The 15,732-nt window shown below is 39.1% G+C and overlaps 1 protein-coding gene across 1 annotated transcript in view; it reads left to right on the top strand.

Moving 5' to 3' along the window:
* SERPINE2 (serpin family E member 2) overlaps nt 1-14,283 on the top strand; it is a 38,932-nt gene extending 24,649 nt beyond the window's left edge. Inside the window, exons 3-9 of the mRNA XM_077825765.1 lie at nt 2,462-2,689; nt 3,535-3,732; nt 8,658-8,856; nt 8,993-9,093; nt 12,259-12,345; nt 13,075-13,158; nt 13,639-14,283. Coding sequence (XP_077681891.1) covers nt 2,462-2,689; nt 3,535-3,732; nt 8,658-8,856; nt 8,993-9,093; nt 12,259-12,345; nt 13,075-13,158; nt 13,639-13,676 — 935 coding nt within the window. The 3' untranslated portion in view covers nt 13,677-14,283. The remainder of the gene's footprint in view (nt 1-2,461; nt 2,690-3,534; nt 3,733-8,657; nt 8,857-8,992; nt 9,094-12,258; nt 12,346-13,074; nt 13,159-13,638) is intronic.
* Nucleotides 14,284-15,732: the final 1,449 nt, after the last annotated feature.

Genomic DNA, 15,732 nt, shown 5'->3' on the forward strand with positions numbered 1-15,732 from the left:
TTACAGTGTGTGGCCTTGCCAAAATATATTTCTGCTGGAGATTTGGGTCTCGTAGAGCCACACTGGCTCACATGTTTTGGGACTGTCCCAGGATACAGACCTTGTTGGCAGTTTCAGCCAAAGGGCCAAGAAATGAATGAGACTAAACAGTCCTTGTAGCTTTACAGATAATCTCTGCAGCACAAAGTTGAAGTCCAATGCCAGCATAGTATGGGTAGATTGCAATGCCTCTATCCCTGTTGTACTACAACAGCCTTTAATTTAAGATTTCAGAAATTATTGGGCAATAAAATTATTTTTATATTTAGTTTCTTATAGGCCTCTGAGCCCATTTAGTTGGCGGGCTCTCTTTTGGATCTTTTGATGCTTTTTTGGCTTTGCTTCTGTTTCTTCTGTGAAGATCCCAGACTCTCTAGCCTTTCCCGGGCCGCCTTTCTATTCAAACATCCCTTTCTTTCAGTCTCTGTTCCTGACATTGGCATAAATCCTTGTTATTCCTCTACCAGTTCCTTTCCTCTAGAGAGTAGGGTGAGAGTACTTGCTGCTTCTTAGCATGCCAGTGAGGCTTAGCAGCAGCACAGAATGCTGGCACTTACAGAATCTTAAAGGAGCTGTGTTTATGAAATGTGAAACCTTCCAAAAGGTGAGTACATTTTCAGACCTATAAAGAATGAGCAAAGTTGATGTTTTCCTGTAACACACTGTCCCCTCCTTAATTGCTTTGCTGTGCAGTTTTCTGTGTTGGGTACAGCTAAATGATTTAGTGTTGCTTAATAAAATATCCAAATGTTGAAGATTCAAATCCTTTTATGGGGTAATCTTGAATTTAAAAGCATTTGAGTTTTCTAAACATAGCTATTTGCAAGAGTTTCAATGCTTCAAAATTAATGAATTTATTTGGTTTTGGTTGACTTAGTCTAACAATCCTAGACACATGAGACAAACTTTTCTGTAGTGTGACCCATATCTTAATATAAAGAGTCTCATGGACCACCACCTTTTTTATGTTTGCATGGACCTCCTCTTCTCTTGTTCATGATTGCCTAATAACCCTGTGACAGCTACAAAAGTTGCTTACTTGGAAAGGTAACTCTAGGGACATAGTTAAAGCATTTTTAGCTATCTTTTAATGCAATTTAGTATCTAGAAGCAAGGAGGAGAGCCAGTACCATGTGCGCAGCCAGCTCTCCCTAAACCACCAGCAAATTTCAGTGGATGACTAGTGGGGTACAGACTAACTTGAAAACATCTGTTATGGTATGCTCACCAAAAGAATATGTCCATAATATTGAAGATAGTGAATACACGGAGATCATGTGATCTGTCTTACTAAAGGAGCCACAGCAGGGCCAACTATTGAGGACTTATCCTACATGGAGCTGAAATGGTGGTTGTTGAATCTTTTGCTTTCTTTTTTTCCCTTCTCAGCTCCTTTTTTGTGTGGCTTGTTTAGAAGCATTAATGACCGAACTGAGGTGTGACCAATGTAATAGTTTTCCTGTGCTGCTCTAAGGGCATGTCTACACTTACGGGGGTCATAACACCTTCCTTGGAAGACCACTCTTTCATAGAGACTTTTATGGAGCATATTGCAACCTATTAATAGTTGATACCTTTGGATAAATACTCTGCTTCCGATTAGATGTTGGAGTCTAATACTGAATTTCCTTACTAGTGTAACCTAGTCTTCAGATTTAATTTTAGTTTGTTCCGGAAACTTTCCAAAGGTCGGTCTCTCTCTCTTTTTTGGTTAGCACACAGTTTCCAGAAAACTTTTTTATATCCACCCTATTCCTTACTGAATGGAATGGAGGGATCAAAAATGACTACCTTAGTTTTTCAGTTTATGGTCTTAGTCCCTGCCCGCCCCCCCCCCATGACTTCTGCCTCTTAGGCACAGGAATAAGGGTAGTTCCCCTGGTCCTTCTACTCTGAGTGGCCAGAATGAATATCCTTATTCAGTTGTAGCTGCTGGGAAGATGAGGACTCTCATCCACAAAATAACATTGTAGTATTGTGTTAAGTTGCAGTGCTGTAAACATGTCAGCATAGGGTCAGGATGTTGCAGCCTAATTTATGTTGTGGCTCTCTAGTGTAATTGATGACAGTTTAACTAGATTGTTTTTGTTTGTTTGTACCTATTCAGGAATAAACATTTTAACTGTATTGTCCATGCCAGAAAGTTATTGATTAATATACCACACCAGGACTCTGATGTACAGTACAAGGATTAGACAAAGAGCCAAATTCTTCGCTGTGAAGTAGTGTCCTTCAGATAAGTCAGAGATCCTGTTGCTCAGATGAGTGTTTAAGAATGTCTGTCAATGGCATTGGTATTCTTTCTTTACCCCATCACGTTAGTGTGTGTGTGGATGTCCGTAATTACTGGTACAAGTTAACTCCTTTAAAGCTTCTCTTTGATTTTCCTTTCTAAATAAAACTTGCTGTTATTTCTAATTAGGAGTTGGTAAAGTATTAAAGAAGATAAACAAGGCCATAGTCTCAAAGAAGAATAAAGACATTGTGACAGTTGCTAATGCAGTGTTTGTAAAGAGTGGCTTTAAAATGGAAGTGCCTTTTGTTACAAGAAACAAAGAGGTGTTTCAGTGCAGTGTCAAGACGGTGGATTTCGAGGACAAAAATGCAGCATGCAATTCCATAAACCAGTGGGTGAAAAATGAAACAAGGGGTAGGTATTGAATTTTTTGTGTAAATATGTTAAACACTTATTTTATAGACACACTAAAGTTAAGAGAGAGGTAAAAAGTTTTTTAAAAGTGGTGGGAAGACACTACAGCATCTCAACTTATCCCTAGTATTTTTTTTTTTTTTAACTTGGGTGCACCTTGCCTAACTACTTGGAGATGCATGGTATCTATTGTCCTTTAAGAGTCACTTCTATGAAGCTAATTCCAGTGATGTTATTTTCATAAACAAAGAGAAACTGCAAAACCTACCACTCCCATTATTCAAAATTATCTACATATTGCTGAGGCCAGAGTTCGGGTTTTACATTACAGCATAATTAGCTTGTGTTGCATCTTGGTATCTGTTGGGAGATGAGTGACATCATGGGGATGCTTGCAGTGTGTCATTGATTGTGGTAAAGGCAATAGATGGGTGGCAACAAGTGTTGGAGATTTTTCCTTTTAACTTTTCATTTCCAGGCTGTGGCTGATTCAGCCTTAATTGTTTACTAAACTAAGCACACAACAAATGTTGCTAAATAACGCCCTACCTGAGCACAACTCTTAGATGGGTACTAGAGTGTTCCCTTGCTAGTGAAAACTAAGATCCTAATACAGCTGCCACTATACTCAGTAAAATGACTCCACTGATGTCAGCAGGCCCTGAAATGAGCGGAGCTATAATTCTTCAGGCTGGAGTTAGCAGCCATCTTTGCTCCAATTCAGAATGAATGTTACCTAGTGAATTACAAAGTACATTGGCACTTCTGTTTCCTCATGACCAACTGGCTTACATTGTGACAGAAAATGCTCAATTTCCCCCCTTCCTTTTTTATTTTATTTTCAGGTATGATTGATAATCTCTTATCTCCAGACATTATTGATGGTGCTTTGACCAGGTTGGTGCTGGTAAATGCGGTGTATTTCAAAGGCTTATGGAAATCTCGTTTTCAACCTGAAAATACAAAGAAACGCACATTTAATGGAGCTGATGGGAAGACTTACCAAGTACCTATGCTGGCCCAGTTGTCTCTGTTCCGCTGTGGTAAGCTCAGGAGCTAGTTTCTTGTAAATGAAACACAAAACTTTTTGCACTGTACTCCTTTCAAAATGTAGGCAAAGAAGGTTAATGTATGTGTTTGTGTGGGGGATACATAGCATTCCTGTTTGAGTAGATATTTGTGTTGAAAGCTACTGTTGGTTAAGTGGGAAAACTTTTCAAACTCGTATCTCCTGTTTAATCTCCTGGATTAAACCTTGAGAACTGTGAATGGTCTGCACCGTTGGAAATCGGGTGACTTTTATTTAGGTGCATTGTTTTAGATGCTCCTGTTCAAAACCTTTGGCCAAATAGATAAGAAATAAAATGTATCCTGTCCTTAATCAAAAACCTATCTAAAGTAGAAAACCTTAGAATTACTTTGTTTTTATATTGTATTTTACCCATATATTGTGGGAAGGAATATGCTTTAAAAATCTGCAAATAAAAATTAAAATACAGAGTTCTTTAATAGCAGGCCATAATAAGTGTAAACAAAGCATGCTTAAATTCACTTTAGATTCTGAAGTAGTGGACAGCTGGAAACAGCTTTTCAGACAATAGCCATTAAACCAAGGGACTGAGTAGCACAGGGTTAGTATTTTAGTTGTTTACCTCTGGAGGTCAGCATTTAAATTCTAAATTGGGTTGCAAGTGAAAAGGAGTTCACTGGATTCAGCCTAATTTCTATGTCTGTCACAAAACCAGAACAGAAGCCCACATGACTGGCAGCCTCTACTCAAGAGTTCCAGTACTGAAATGAGAAAAGGAGTACTTGTGGCACCTTAGAGACTAACCAATTTATTTGAGCATGAGCTTTCGTGAGCTACAGCTCACTTCATCGGATGCATCATCGGAGCTGTAGCTCACGAAAGCTCATGCTCAAATAAATTGGTTAGTCTCTAAGGTGCCACAAGTACTCCTTTTCTTTTTGCGAATACAGACTAACACGGCTGTTACTCTGAAACCTGAGTACTGAAATGGGTTTTGCTGGTCAGGCTCACAGTGCATTGGCAGCATTTTTAGAAGTGTGTGTGCATGTTTTCTGCCTGTGGTCTAAGATGAGAGACATGCTATTTGTAACTTGCTTTTGTATGCACTAAACACAGTTACAATGAATAAATGTAGAAATATATCTGAAAAAATAATGTTACTGGTAAAGGAATGTACCATCAGCTTGCCAAGAGGGCAAACATAAATGTATTGCCTCTATTTTTTCGCTTATAAGTGATCATAAAAATGTGCTCGTTTAGCCAACATAGGAGCTTAAAAATAGATCACTCTCTGGTTTAAAAAATATGAAACTATTTTGTACCTTGGCCATGTCCTGAAAATCTTTACACATTAAAGCAAAAATTAAATGCTTAAGACAGATAAAACTTGAGAGCTGTGAATGAAAATCATGTATTGAAATATTTAGGATCTATACTTCAGCAAATGACCACACGTCACGGTCAGGTCTTGCTTACAATTCTTGTATTACCCTAAAATTCATAGGGCCTGAATCTGATGTAAATAGGGAGTAACTCTTTTATTACATTGTTGTAACTGTGATTAGAATCAAGGCCATTATTTTCAAGGCCTTTAGATGGAAAGCATTAAGCTTCCTGTTTCAGAATTGAAACACATGTTTCAGGTTAGGTGTCTTAATACAGTTGAATGCAGAGGTTCTCAGATTTCTTAGTAGTGTGAGAAGCATCTGAGGAGCAAAAACATCTTGTAGATACCCTTCATGCCCATTTTCAGCTCTGAAGATCACAGCATCCTATGGCAACTACAGCAACTGTTTGGAAACATAGTATGGGAAAGTAAAGTGTGTGTTGCTCTTTTTAAATGTAATTTAGCCATTGTGAATGAGGGAAGCTGTCAACATGTAATCACCAGGCTCTCTGCGGACCACTAGTTTGAGAACTACAAGCTTAACGTAAAGGAGATAATGAGACAGAAAACATTTTCTTTAGTTGAGCTGGAAAAGGAGGTGAGCTAGAAAAAGAGGTAAGGTAACTGCTCCCTTCTACCATCTCTGTAATGAGCTGATTTCATGCAAGCAGTCTTAAGGTTGCAGAGTTCTGCTAACAAGGTTAATTTTCTGGTACAGAAATCCCTCATCAATTTGGGTTGGCATGCAGATGGGGATTTTGATCCAGAGTGGGAAGTGTAGTGAGATGTTGCTGCTGTGTAGTGACTCTGTCCCAAATATCAGTCTCTAGCACATTGTGATCTGTGCACATAGACGAGCTCTTCTCATCTGAGAGACTCCTTTAAGTCTGCTCTGATGAAACTTGTTCTTTTGGCACTTGTCTAAAAAGCCATATTAACTGAAAAAAGGGTGGAGCAGGAAGAGGGACCCTATTCAACTAGGGTAGCCAGCTGCCTGGTTTTTGACTGGAAAATCCAGTTGAAAAACGGACTTGATTGGGTGTCCAGTCAGCAGTACAGTCTGGATACCCAAAGTCCAGTTACAGGTGGCAGCAGAAGCACTGGGTCATTACCTTTGCCAACCCCTATTCAGCTGGGGCTGCCTCCTACCTGCATCGGATGGCTGCAATTCCCAGCCTGGCTTTGCGAGTCCCTCCCAATCTAGGGAGAGGGGAGCAGGAGGTAAGAGGGGAAAAGCAGCAAACAATGAGGAGATGTGGGAAGAGGAGTGAATGGGGTGGAGCTTTGGAGGGAAGAGGTGGGGCGGAGGAGGTTCTGGCACTCCTACTGGTGTGTCTAGTTTTTAAATATTACAAAGTTGGCAACCCTATAAAGGGACTGTCCACTCAAGACAATGTTACAACAGAATCTAAATGCATAGAGCATAACACTGAGGGAAGAGTTTCCTTCGTGGTCTTACAAGTAAGTGCTTTTCAGCTAAATATGTAGGCAGCATGCTGTCCACCCAGCTGATGATGGTAAGAATTCTAGTTGATAAGGGATTCCCTGTCACAAAAAGGAATCTCTTTGATTAGGAAACCAACCTATTAGAGTCTATCAGCCTCCAACGTGTCTCCAGGAAAGTAAAGAAAATAATTAGCTTTAATTATTTAATTTAATTTAAATAAAATGCTAGTAATTAGACATAGGAAAGACTCTCAGATTGCTAATGGATCTTCAAGTTGCAATTCAGTCCTCTGAGATGGGACATCTATAGATAAACTGCTAGCTGTAATCCTCCATGACTAACACCTGTGATGTTTTGTTAAAGTACCAGTTAGTGTCTTGATAGTTAAAGGGGTCTTTTAAGAATTTTAGCATGAGCTGAGCTGGCTGGAGGCCTATTATGGTGTGTAATGCTTTACCAGCAATAGGAGCTACTTGTGGAAATCTCTTTACTCTTGAATAAATTTCAGGATGTCTTTTTATTGCTTTCTTTTTGTGAGAAGAGATGTTATTGTGAAACAAGTTTGTGATTAACTTAATTTGTTAACTTCTTCCTTTTTTCTGTTAACTATAAAATAAGGAGAACTTTAGTCCATTTCCCAGATAAATTGTATCCTGGAACATATAAAATGGTTTTCAGTTCCCTTAGCCTTTTTGACCACTTATTTTCTTGTAACTCTGTCTCCATATATATTCTTTGCTGATCAAGATCCATTCAAGTAGCTAGACTTTTTTTTTCTACTTTCTTTTCCAACTGGTAAACAAGCCTGTTGTGCTTTTCATTAGCCCTGTTAGTGTTATTGCATAGTACTTTCAGTTTCATGTCCTAATGTCCCGTAACAGAACAAGGAAGACGATAGTCTGGGTTTTTTGTTTGTTTCCAAGTGGTATGGAAATAGTATGCTACTATGCTCATAATAGTATGCTACTGATGTAATTATGGTCTTTAACTAGAGTAGTTATGGTCCCTGGTGGATTACCAGCAGCAGTTTGAATGCTAGCATAATTTGTATGTAGGTGTTTATGCTGGAAAGTTTTATTAGGATGCACCATTGGATTTATGTCTAGCCACAATAAACTGCTGCTAAAGTAGCATCACATGGGACAAAAAAATCCAATAATCTTTTGAACGATCCCATACTGAAAACTGCCTTTTAAAACACTAACAGGATTTTGCATCTTTTAATAATAATGGAAAGACTCCTATTGACTTCAGTGGCCTTTGGATGAGACCCCATGTATGTTTACCCACTGAATATGGTCCTGCACATTACAGATAGTCAGTGGCCTGCTACAATCTGTTGTGCATCATGTGCTTACAAACTGCTGGCAGTCCTATCCTGGGCAATATCTAAGTTCCTAAGCTTGTCTTTTTTTTTTTTTTTTTTTTTTTTGCTACCCTCTGTTCTTATTGTTATCTGTGTCCTTTACTTGCCTACCTTACTGTTTCCAGGGGAGTCTCCTTGGTGAACTGTAGCAGTAGGCTCTTTTACTCACAGTTCAGAAGCAGCACAAGATTCAAAGGGGTTCAAATGCAGATGGTGTGGCAGTTGGCAGAGACTGTTAAAGACTCTTTCTGATCCCCAGTGTACCATAGTCCTTAGAGGAAAAGAGAACCTGCTTTACAAAAGGAATCTCATGCTCTCTTTTGGATGGTCTTTTATTTCCATCATGTCTCCCACCCACTACCGTTTCAGTAGATGCTGATGAGACTCTGAAGCAGGCTGCGGCATGGCTATTTATATTTTCAAAGGAACTCCAACAATCCACCAAGTAATATTCATGTAACTTGTAGAAACTAATCTGAGACACCATAGAGTAGATTTTTTGGCTCTATCTGCATTGCATTATCAAATGTAACATTTATATAGACTCCATGCTTGTTATGTAAGTGAACTCTACTGGAAGATGGTAACCCAACTGTGACATTGAGACTTTACAGTTACAATAATATTAAAGCTTTGCCAATAGGTTTAACATTTTTACTCACTACTGCTTTTGAATATCCGAGGTTGAAGGCTTTTAACTGTTTGAGAATTATGACTTCTCTCTCTCCCTCTCCTTAGGCACAACAAGTACCCCAAATGACTTGTGGTATAACATAATTGAATTGCCTTACCATGGCGAAAGCATCAGTATGTTGATTGCTCTGCCTACAGAAAGCACTACCCCTCTCTCTGCCATCATTCCTCACATCAGCACAAAAACAATACAGAGCTGGATGACAACCATGATACAAAAGAGAGTGCAAGTTATTTTACCCAAGTGAGTACTAATATCTTCCAGTCTCTTCTCCCCCCCAACCCCCAAAATAAGGAATTCTTCTATAGTCCTTCTCAGCACTTAAAGCAACATTTAGTCATAATTCTGATGTCTCTTCTATTTTGCATGCTGCAATCAGGTTCACAGCAGTAGCAGAAACAGATTTAAAGGAGCCTCTGAAAGTACTTGGCATTACAGATATGTTTGAGCAGTCAAAGGCAAACTTTGCAAAAATAACAAGTAGGTTGTCTTGTTTAAATTCTTCTTCTTCCGGTTTTTGTTCACGTTTTCTAGAACTGCTGTTTTACAATTGCAATTATTAAAACAACCTGCTGCTTTGAAACATTTCCACCAAAAGGCAAACTTCTAAATTAATAACAAAGTTAACCATATGGTGTGTCTTGCGAGAAGTAAATAAAATGTTGAGGCATTTTCACAGTCAGAGTCGTACATTTTCTTCAATATTTTTCCTTTTGGCTTACAAAAAAATCATGTTAGATGAGACCATAATGGAAGATGTAATTGAGGCCCTTTTTTTCTTTTACAATTTGTTTTATAAACTTTGCATCAACAGACTTGAGAGAAAGGAAGGATGTCTGCCAAATTGATGGTAATGTTGAGTAAAAATGGAACAGTCATTGAACTGCCTAATTGATCCATAAACTTTTTTCTCTTTCTGACAATGGAGCACTGACTTCTAAAAGAGAACTGGATGTCTTGTGGTTATGAATTTTATGTCGCCATCAGATTTCTGATTAGTTACTCGGGGGGGGAAAAAAAAACCATCCAAAACAAAAAGACCTTGCTTGTTAACACAACTCATTTATATCTCTTATACACTTCTCCACTTGAAATAAGAGATTAAGTTCCTTTTAGGGCTATCAAACGGTTAAAAAAATTAATTGCAATTAATTGCAGTTTTAATCACACTGTTAAACATTAACAATACCAATTTAAATTTATTATAAATATTTTGGATGTTTTTCTACATTTTCAAATATGTTGATTTTTATTACAACGCAGAATACAAAGTGTAGAATGCTCATTTTACATTATTTTTATTACAAATATTTGCACGGTAATAAAAGTGCAATGTACAAGTCGATGCATGAAGAGGTATATGACTGTATAGCATATCTGGCACATAAATACCTTGTAATGCTGGCTACAAGAGTGCCATACAAATGCCTGGTCTCACTTTCAGGTGACATTGTAAATCAGCAGCAGGCAGCAGTATCTCCCGTAAATGTAAACAAGCTTTTTGTCTTAGCAATTGGCTGAACAAGAAGTAGAACTGAATGGACTTGTAGGCTCTAAAGTTTTACATTGTTTTGTTTTTGAGTGCGGTTATTTTAAAAAAAAAAATTCTACATTTGTAAGTTGCACTTTTATGATCAAGAGATTGCACTCTTGTACTTGTATGAGGTGAACTGAAACATACTATTTCTTTTGTTTATCCTTTTTACAGTGCAAATATTTGTAATAAAAATAATATAAAGTGAGCACTGTACACTTTGTATTCTGTTGTAACTGAAGTCAATATATTTGAAAATGTAGAAAATATTTATAATTTATATTGGTATTGGTTAGCAGTGCAAGTAAAACTGATTAATCACGATTAATTTTTTAATTGAGTTAATTTGTTTTGAGTTAATCACGTGAGTTTACTGCAATTAATTGTGAGCCCTTGGTCCTTTATTTTATTGGAAGCAAAGTGTTCTATTTAAACAGTTTTTAAGGTACTCAGGATGAATTTAAATTGTATTACCTGTTGCTATAATTTCTGTATTTAAGAAAAAATTACTCTGATTACAAATTTTCAGTTTTACCTTTAAAACCACAAAATAAGCTCAGAATCTAAGATTGTAACATGATTTCAAAGATTTTAAAAATGATTTGTGTTGCTGCATCTTTAGGGTAAACTATGTCCTCCAGTCACCTAGACATTTTCTATCCCATTTATTTTATTACTGTCATCATAAACATAATGCACTTAATCAGTGAGTGAATTGTGCCACTGATTTCTGCATCACTAAATAAAGCCAGGGCAAAAGATTCTGATTTTGGACATTGTCCATCACCATGTGTTTGTTTTAATTATATACACAAGCATGTGCTAATACTGCAATGGCATGTATACACAAATGCCATAGCAGACTTGTTTAGTGTGTTAAATTTCATATTAGCACTCTTTCTGTGCTTTGGCTAATGTATGTGTTAACTAATAGCAACATTGTGCCTGTGTTAATACTTCTCAATTTAACAACTGATATACTACGGTTATATAAGAAACAGTCACGCAGAAGTCCCACTAATCCATTCCTTTACATGAAGCATATTGTATGCTTTCTCTGCTTGGTGTCATCAGATTGGCTGCTTCTGTAGTGATCAGATCCAGCAACTGCATCTTAACAACAGGACAAAATCCTCTTGCCTACACCATGATTTCAATCTTTACTAGGATTGCCAGGTGTCCAATTTTCGACCAGACCACCCAGTCGAAAAGGGACCCTGGCTGCTCCGGTCAGCACTGCTGACCAGGCTGTTAAAAGTCCGATCAGCGGGGCTAAGGCAGGCTCCCTGCCTGCCATGGGTCCACACAGCTCCCGGAAGCAGCAGCATGTCCCTACTCCAGCTCCTATTTCATAGGGGCAGCCAAGGGGCTCAGCATGCTGTCTGCGCCCCAAGCACTGGCTCTGCAGTTCCCATTGGCCAGGAACCATGGCCAATGGGAGATGCGGGGGGCAGTGTCTGCGGATGGGGCAGCACACAGAGCCGCCTGGCCGCACCTCTGCGTAGGAGCCGGAGAGGGCACATGCCGCTGCTTCCAGGAGCTGATTGAGGTAAGTGCCGCTGGGAGCCTGCACCTCGACCCTCCTCCCCCGCGCCTGCCCCAGCCCTGATCCCCCTCCCATCCTCTGAACCCCTCAGTCCCAGCCCAGAGCCCCCCCGCCGCTGTGCTCGAGCCCTGATCTCCCTCACGCCCTCCAAACCGCTGGGTCCCAGCCCAGAGCAGCCTCCTGGATCCTATATCCCTCATCTCTGGCCCCACACCAGAGCCTGCACCCTCAGCTGGAGCCATCATCCCCTGCACCCCAATCCTCTGTCCCAGCCCGGTGAAAATGAGCGAGGGTGTGCGACAGAAGGAAGGGGGGAGATGGAGTGAGAGGGGGGCAGGGCCTCTGAGACAGCATGCAGCGGGGCAGGGCAAGAGTGTTTGGTTTTGTGTGAATAGAAAGTTGGCAACCCTAGTCTGTGCTAGAATTGTAGCAGCCTTCTCATGCTCTGCTATACAGTTGGTCTACCAGATACAAGAAACTTACTACTTTGGAAAACTGTATGTAAAGTAAAGAAAATGTATAACTGCATGTTAATACAAGTGCTGTTCTTGCTTTGGTCACACAGGAACGGAAAGCCTTCATGTATCTCATATTTTGCAAAAAGCAAAAATTGAAGTTAGTGAAGATGGAACCAAAGCTTCTGCAGCAACAAGTAAGTAGTTCTCTCTCTGGTTTAATTTAATCCTTAATTAAAAGTAACTATACTAAAACAAATTAATTAGATTTTCTCTGAAGTGGGAAACCTTTTGTGAACGCTTAAATTGAGATCACTTCAGCAGAAGCACGTACTCAGAAAGGACAGTAAAAAATCAAGTGAATTTTACCATTGAGAGGTGGTTTTTTGTTTTTAAGTGAATTTTATGTCAATACAGAATTAGTTAAACATAGCCTTCCACAAATTGTAAACCGTCTCTTCACTCCACTAGCTACCTATAGAACAGCATCAAGTTTAAAATTTAGTGGCCAAATCCTTGGCTCCTAATATGCCTCCTTGTGCTGTTCCAGAGGCAGGCATTTATGCCACACTGCTCTAAGATGGCAGCTGGGTTTTCCTGTAGGGGAACAATCTTGAATTTTGATGTTCTTCTCTTTTTTGAATGGATTGTGTGGTTCTGGTGAGCAATATAAGAAGGCTCATTTGCAATAGATAGCATTGGATAAAATGGCCTCCTGTGGCTGACCCATGCTGCCACTGGTGATTATAAAACAATTAATAAACTGATGCATGATAGTGAAATGGAACATCTAAAGGAGCAAACAAATATCGAATGCAAATCATAAACCTGTTTGATGCTTCATATTTGCACTGTTTGTAGTGTGATAGTGTTTGGCTTGTTTAATTTTCCATCCCATTTTTCTCTTCTTTCACTTTCTTTGGAAGCTGCAATTTTAATAGCCAGGTCTTCCCCTCCTTGGTTTATAGTAGACAGACCATTTGTATTTTTCATCCGTCACAATCCTACAGGTAAGCAAAGTTTGTATTATTTTGCGTGCAAGTTGAGTTCATACAGTATAATGACTACATGCAAACTGTAATTTCTAGGTGGGAAAGCTTGAAGCTGTCCAGTAGGTGCTGCTAAAACAAATACAAAAGATGCTTCTGTATTATGCTTTTAACTTTGTTTAAAATAAACCAGAAGAACTGGAAATCCTATTCCACAGGAGGTCAGACTAGATGATCATGATGGTCCCTTCTGACCTTAAAGTGTATGGGAGGGTCTTGGGAGAATCTATATTCGTATACACTCCAAACTCACCTAAAAACAAATAGTTTGTTAATCTACAGTTCCCCTAACCAAAACAAAGAAAGCTCATGGAGTGTGAAACAGCCTTCTTACCTAGATTTTATTTGAATGCATTCTGTAAATGTATTTTTCAGTGAATGCTCTACAATACTTACAAATTGGATATATGTAGTAATATTGGTCTTTATTTACTCCCTTAGGTGCAGTCTTGTTTATGGGACAAATAAACAAACCTTGAGTACGGAAAAGGTTTTCCTTAAGAAGCAAAGTAGAGACTCATTTGATACATCCTTGCTAGTTCCGTTAAATATTTTCGTACACTACTTTCACTTCACTCAAGAACTAGTTTTTAGCCTGCTGTGACTAGATTTTGAAAAAAGAGTCAATGTAGTTCTGGTTTTGTGGGAAAATACAAATTGAAAACTATGATACCTTTTCAAAATGTCTAAAAGATTCTTTGAACTACTGAATGGTTGCCTATGCTAACAAACTTACTGAGCTTTTTCTGTCCTAAGAATTTTATGCATAGTTTTTGTGGGAGGGTTTTAACAAGAGCATGACTAAACAAACCATTTCTGTTAGCATTGATTTTTCTGTGGAAAATGTCTTTGGGTTTGTAGATGTCCCTTCAACACTATTTTTGCCCTTGAATGGCTTGATGACTGGGTATCTTTTGTGGAACTAGATGAAAAGCTCTAGCAGTTTATTTTATATAATGCATGTAACACTGAGGTAAAGTTTTAAAGAACTAATGTCTTGATAACACATTTGCATTGACGTCCTATTTTACTGTAATGTAAACTTGTCATTGCTAGTATTCACTTTGTATTGGATTTAAATTTTATATCTGTTTTTGTACAAAGGAAAAAATAAAATGCATTATGAACAGTCAGAGAAGCCAAGGTATCACAGCAATGTGCTGGTGAGCATTTGTGGGCAGGACTCCTGGGAGCCACTTGTTAAAATTCTGCCACCAACTGAAAGGATGGTTTTCTTGATTTCCCTAGCCTGATGGAGCTAAGCCTCTCTGCAATCTGCTAAACAAGTCCTGCCGTGGATGACTTATCCCTAAGGCTTCAAAAATATGTTTGAAGAGCAAATATTTTGTCTTTGCAGTGCCCCAGATTGCACCTAATGGCAGGTGTTTTCAAAAATGTACCGGAGGAGAAGATCTCAGCTCCCCCCTACGAGGTCCTTTCCCACACTTCAAAGGATGCAAGTTAAACAGTATTATTATCAACACCTGGAGGATATCGTTTAGGAACAGTGTATTAGCAAAGTGTTCCAAGGAAGAGCACGTGATGGGTTTGCTTATCACTGAGTTGCCTTCCTACTTGTTTGAGAGCATTTTTGTGTAATTAGTTGGGGTGGGGCTGGAAGTATGGAAAGAGCAGATTCTTGAGTCCCTCATATCACCTCTCTGTGAGCAAATGTATCCCTGTGACTTGGGGTCTGCTCTGGTGCAAGGCAACAGAGACTCAGTGTGGATAAAATGCTCCCATTCTGTTGCAGTAGAGTCCTACACACGTGCATTGGCGTAACTGTCTGCATAAGGTGCAGAGTGGTGGAGAGTTGGGCCCATTGTGTTTATCACAAGCCTAAGAGCATTTAAAACTTGTGTGAACTAGTATGTTAACTTAGCAGTTGAAGAAAATGATAGTTCCACATAACAAGCACATCTGCATCTGTCCCGGATTTAAATTATCAGCAGTATGAGATATCAGGACTGGGTCTCATTAAAATAAGCTGTCAACATTGATAACTGCTTATTTGCAATAGCAGGAATAAGGAAATATCTGATCATTTATGTCTAGAAAATGATTGTGATTTTCAGGAGATCTTATGTGGAGAAGTCGTACCTATATAGGGAAGTAGCACTATATGCTCTGTGCTGTGTGGCAGACAACGGGTAATAAAGCTTGTAACTTCTGAGAGTCCGCTTAAAGAAGAATACAAGAAATTTAATAAAGCACTGCTGGCATAGTCAGTAGCATTTGTAACCCTTCTGCCAACATGGGCCAGGTTCTCTCCCGCACCAAGATATGTGCAGAACAGGAGGTAGGAAGGGGGCCTTCAGAGAGCCGTTGTAGCTCCCTGACTCTGAAGCTGTTACTAGTCTCACTCTTTGGCAGGGCCCTGTGTTTCTGGGGTGGGGAAAGGAGTGCTCTGAAATTTTAGTCCCTATATACTACAGTGAGGCAGACCTGTTTTCAAACCGGTATGTTAGTACAGCTCTCAAAGCAGCTAACTAGGCTTAGCCCCAAGTGCCACTGAACCTTGACTCCCATTTGTGT

This window comes from Eretmochelys imbricata, chromosome 9 (assembly GCF_965152235.1).
Source record: "Eretmochelys imbricata isolate rEreImb1 chromosome 9, rEreImb1.hap1, whole genome shotgun sequence".
NCBI classification, from domain to species: domain Eukaryota; kingdom Metazoa; phylum Chordata; order Testudines; family Cheloniidae; genus Eretmochelys; species Eretmochelys imbricata.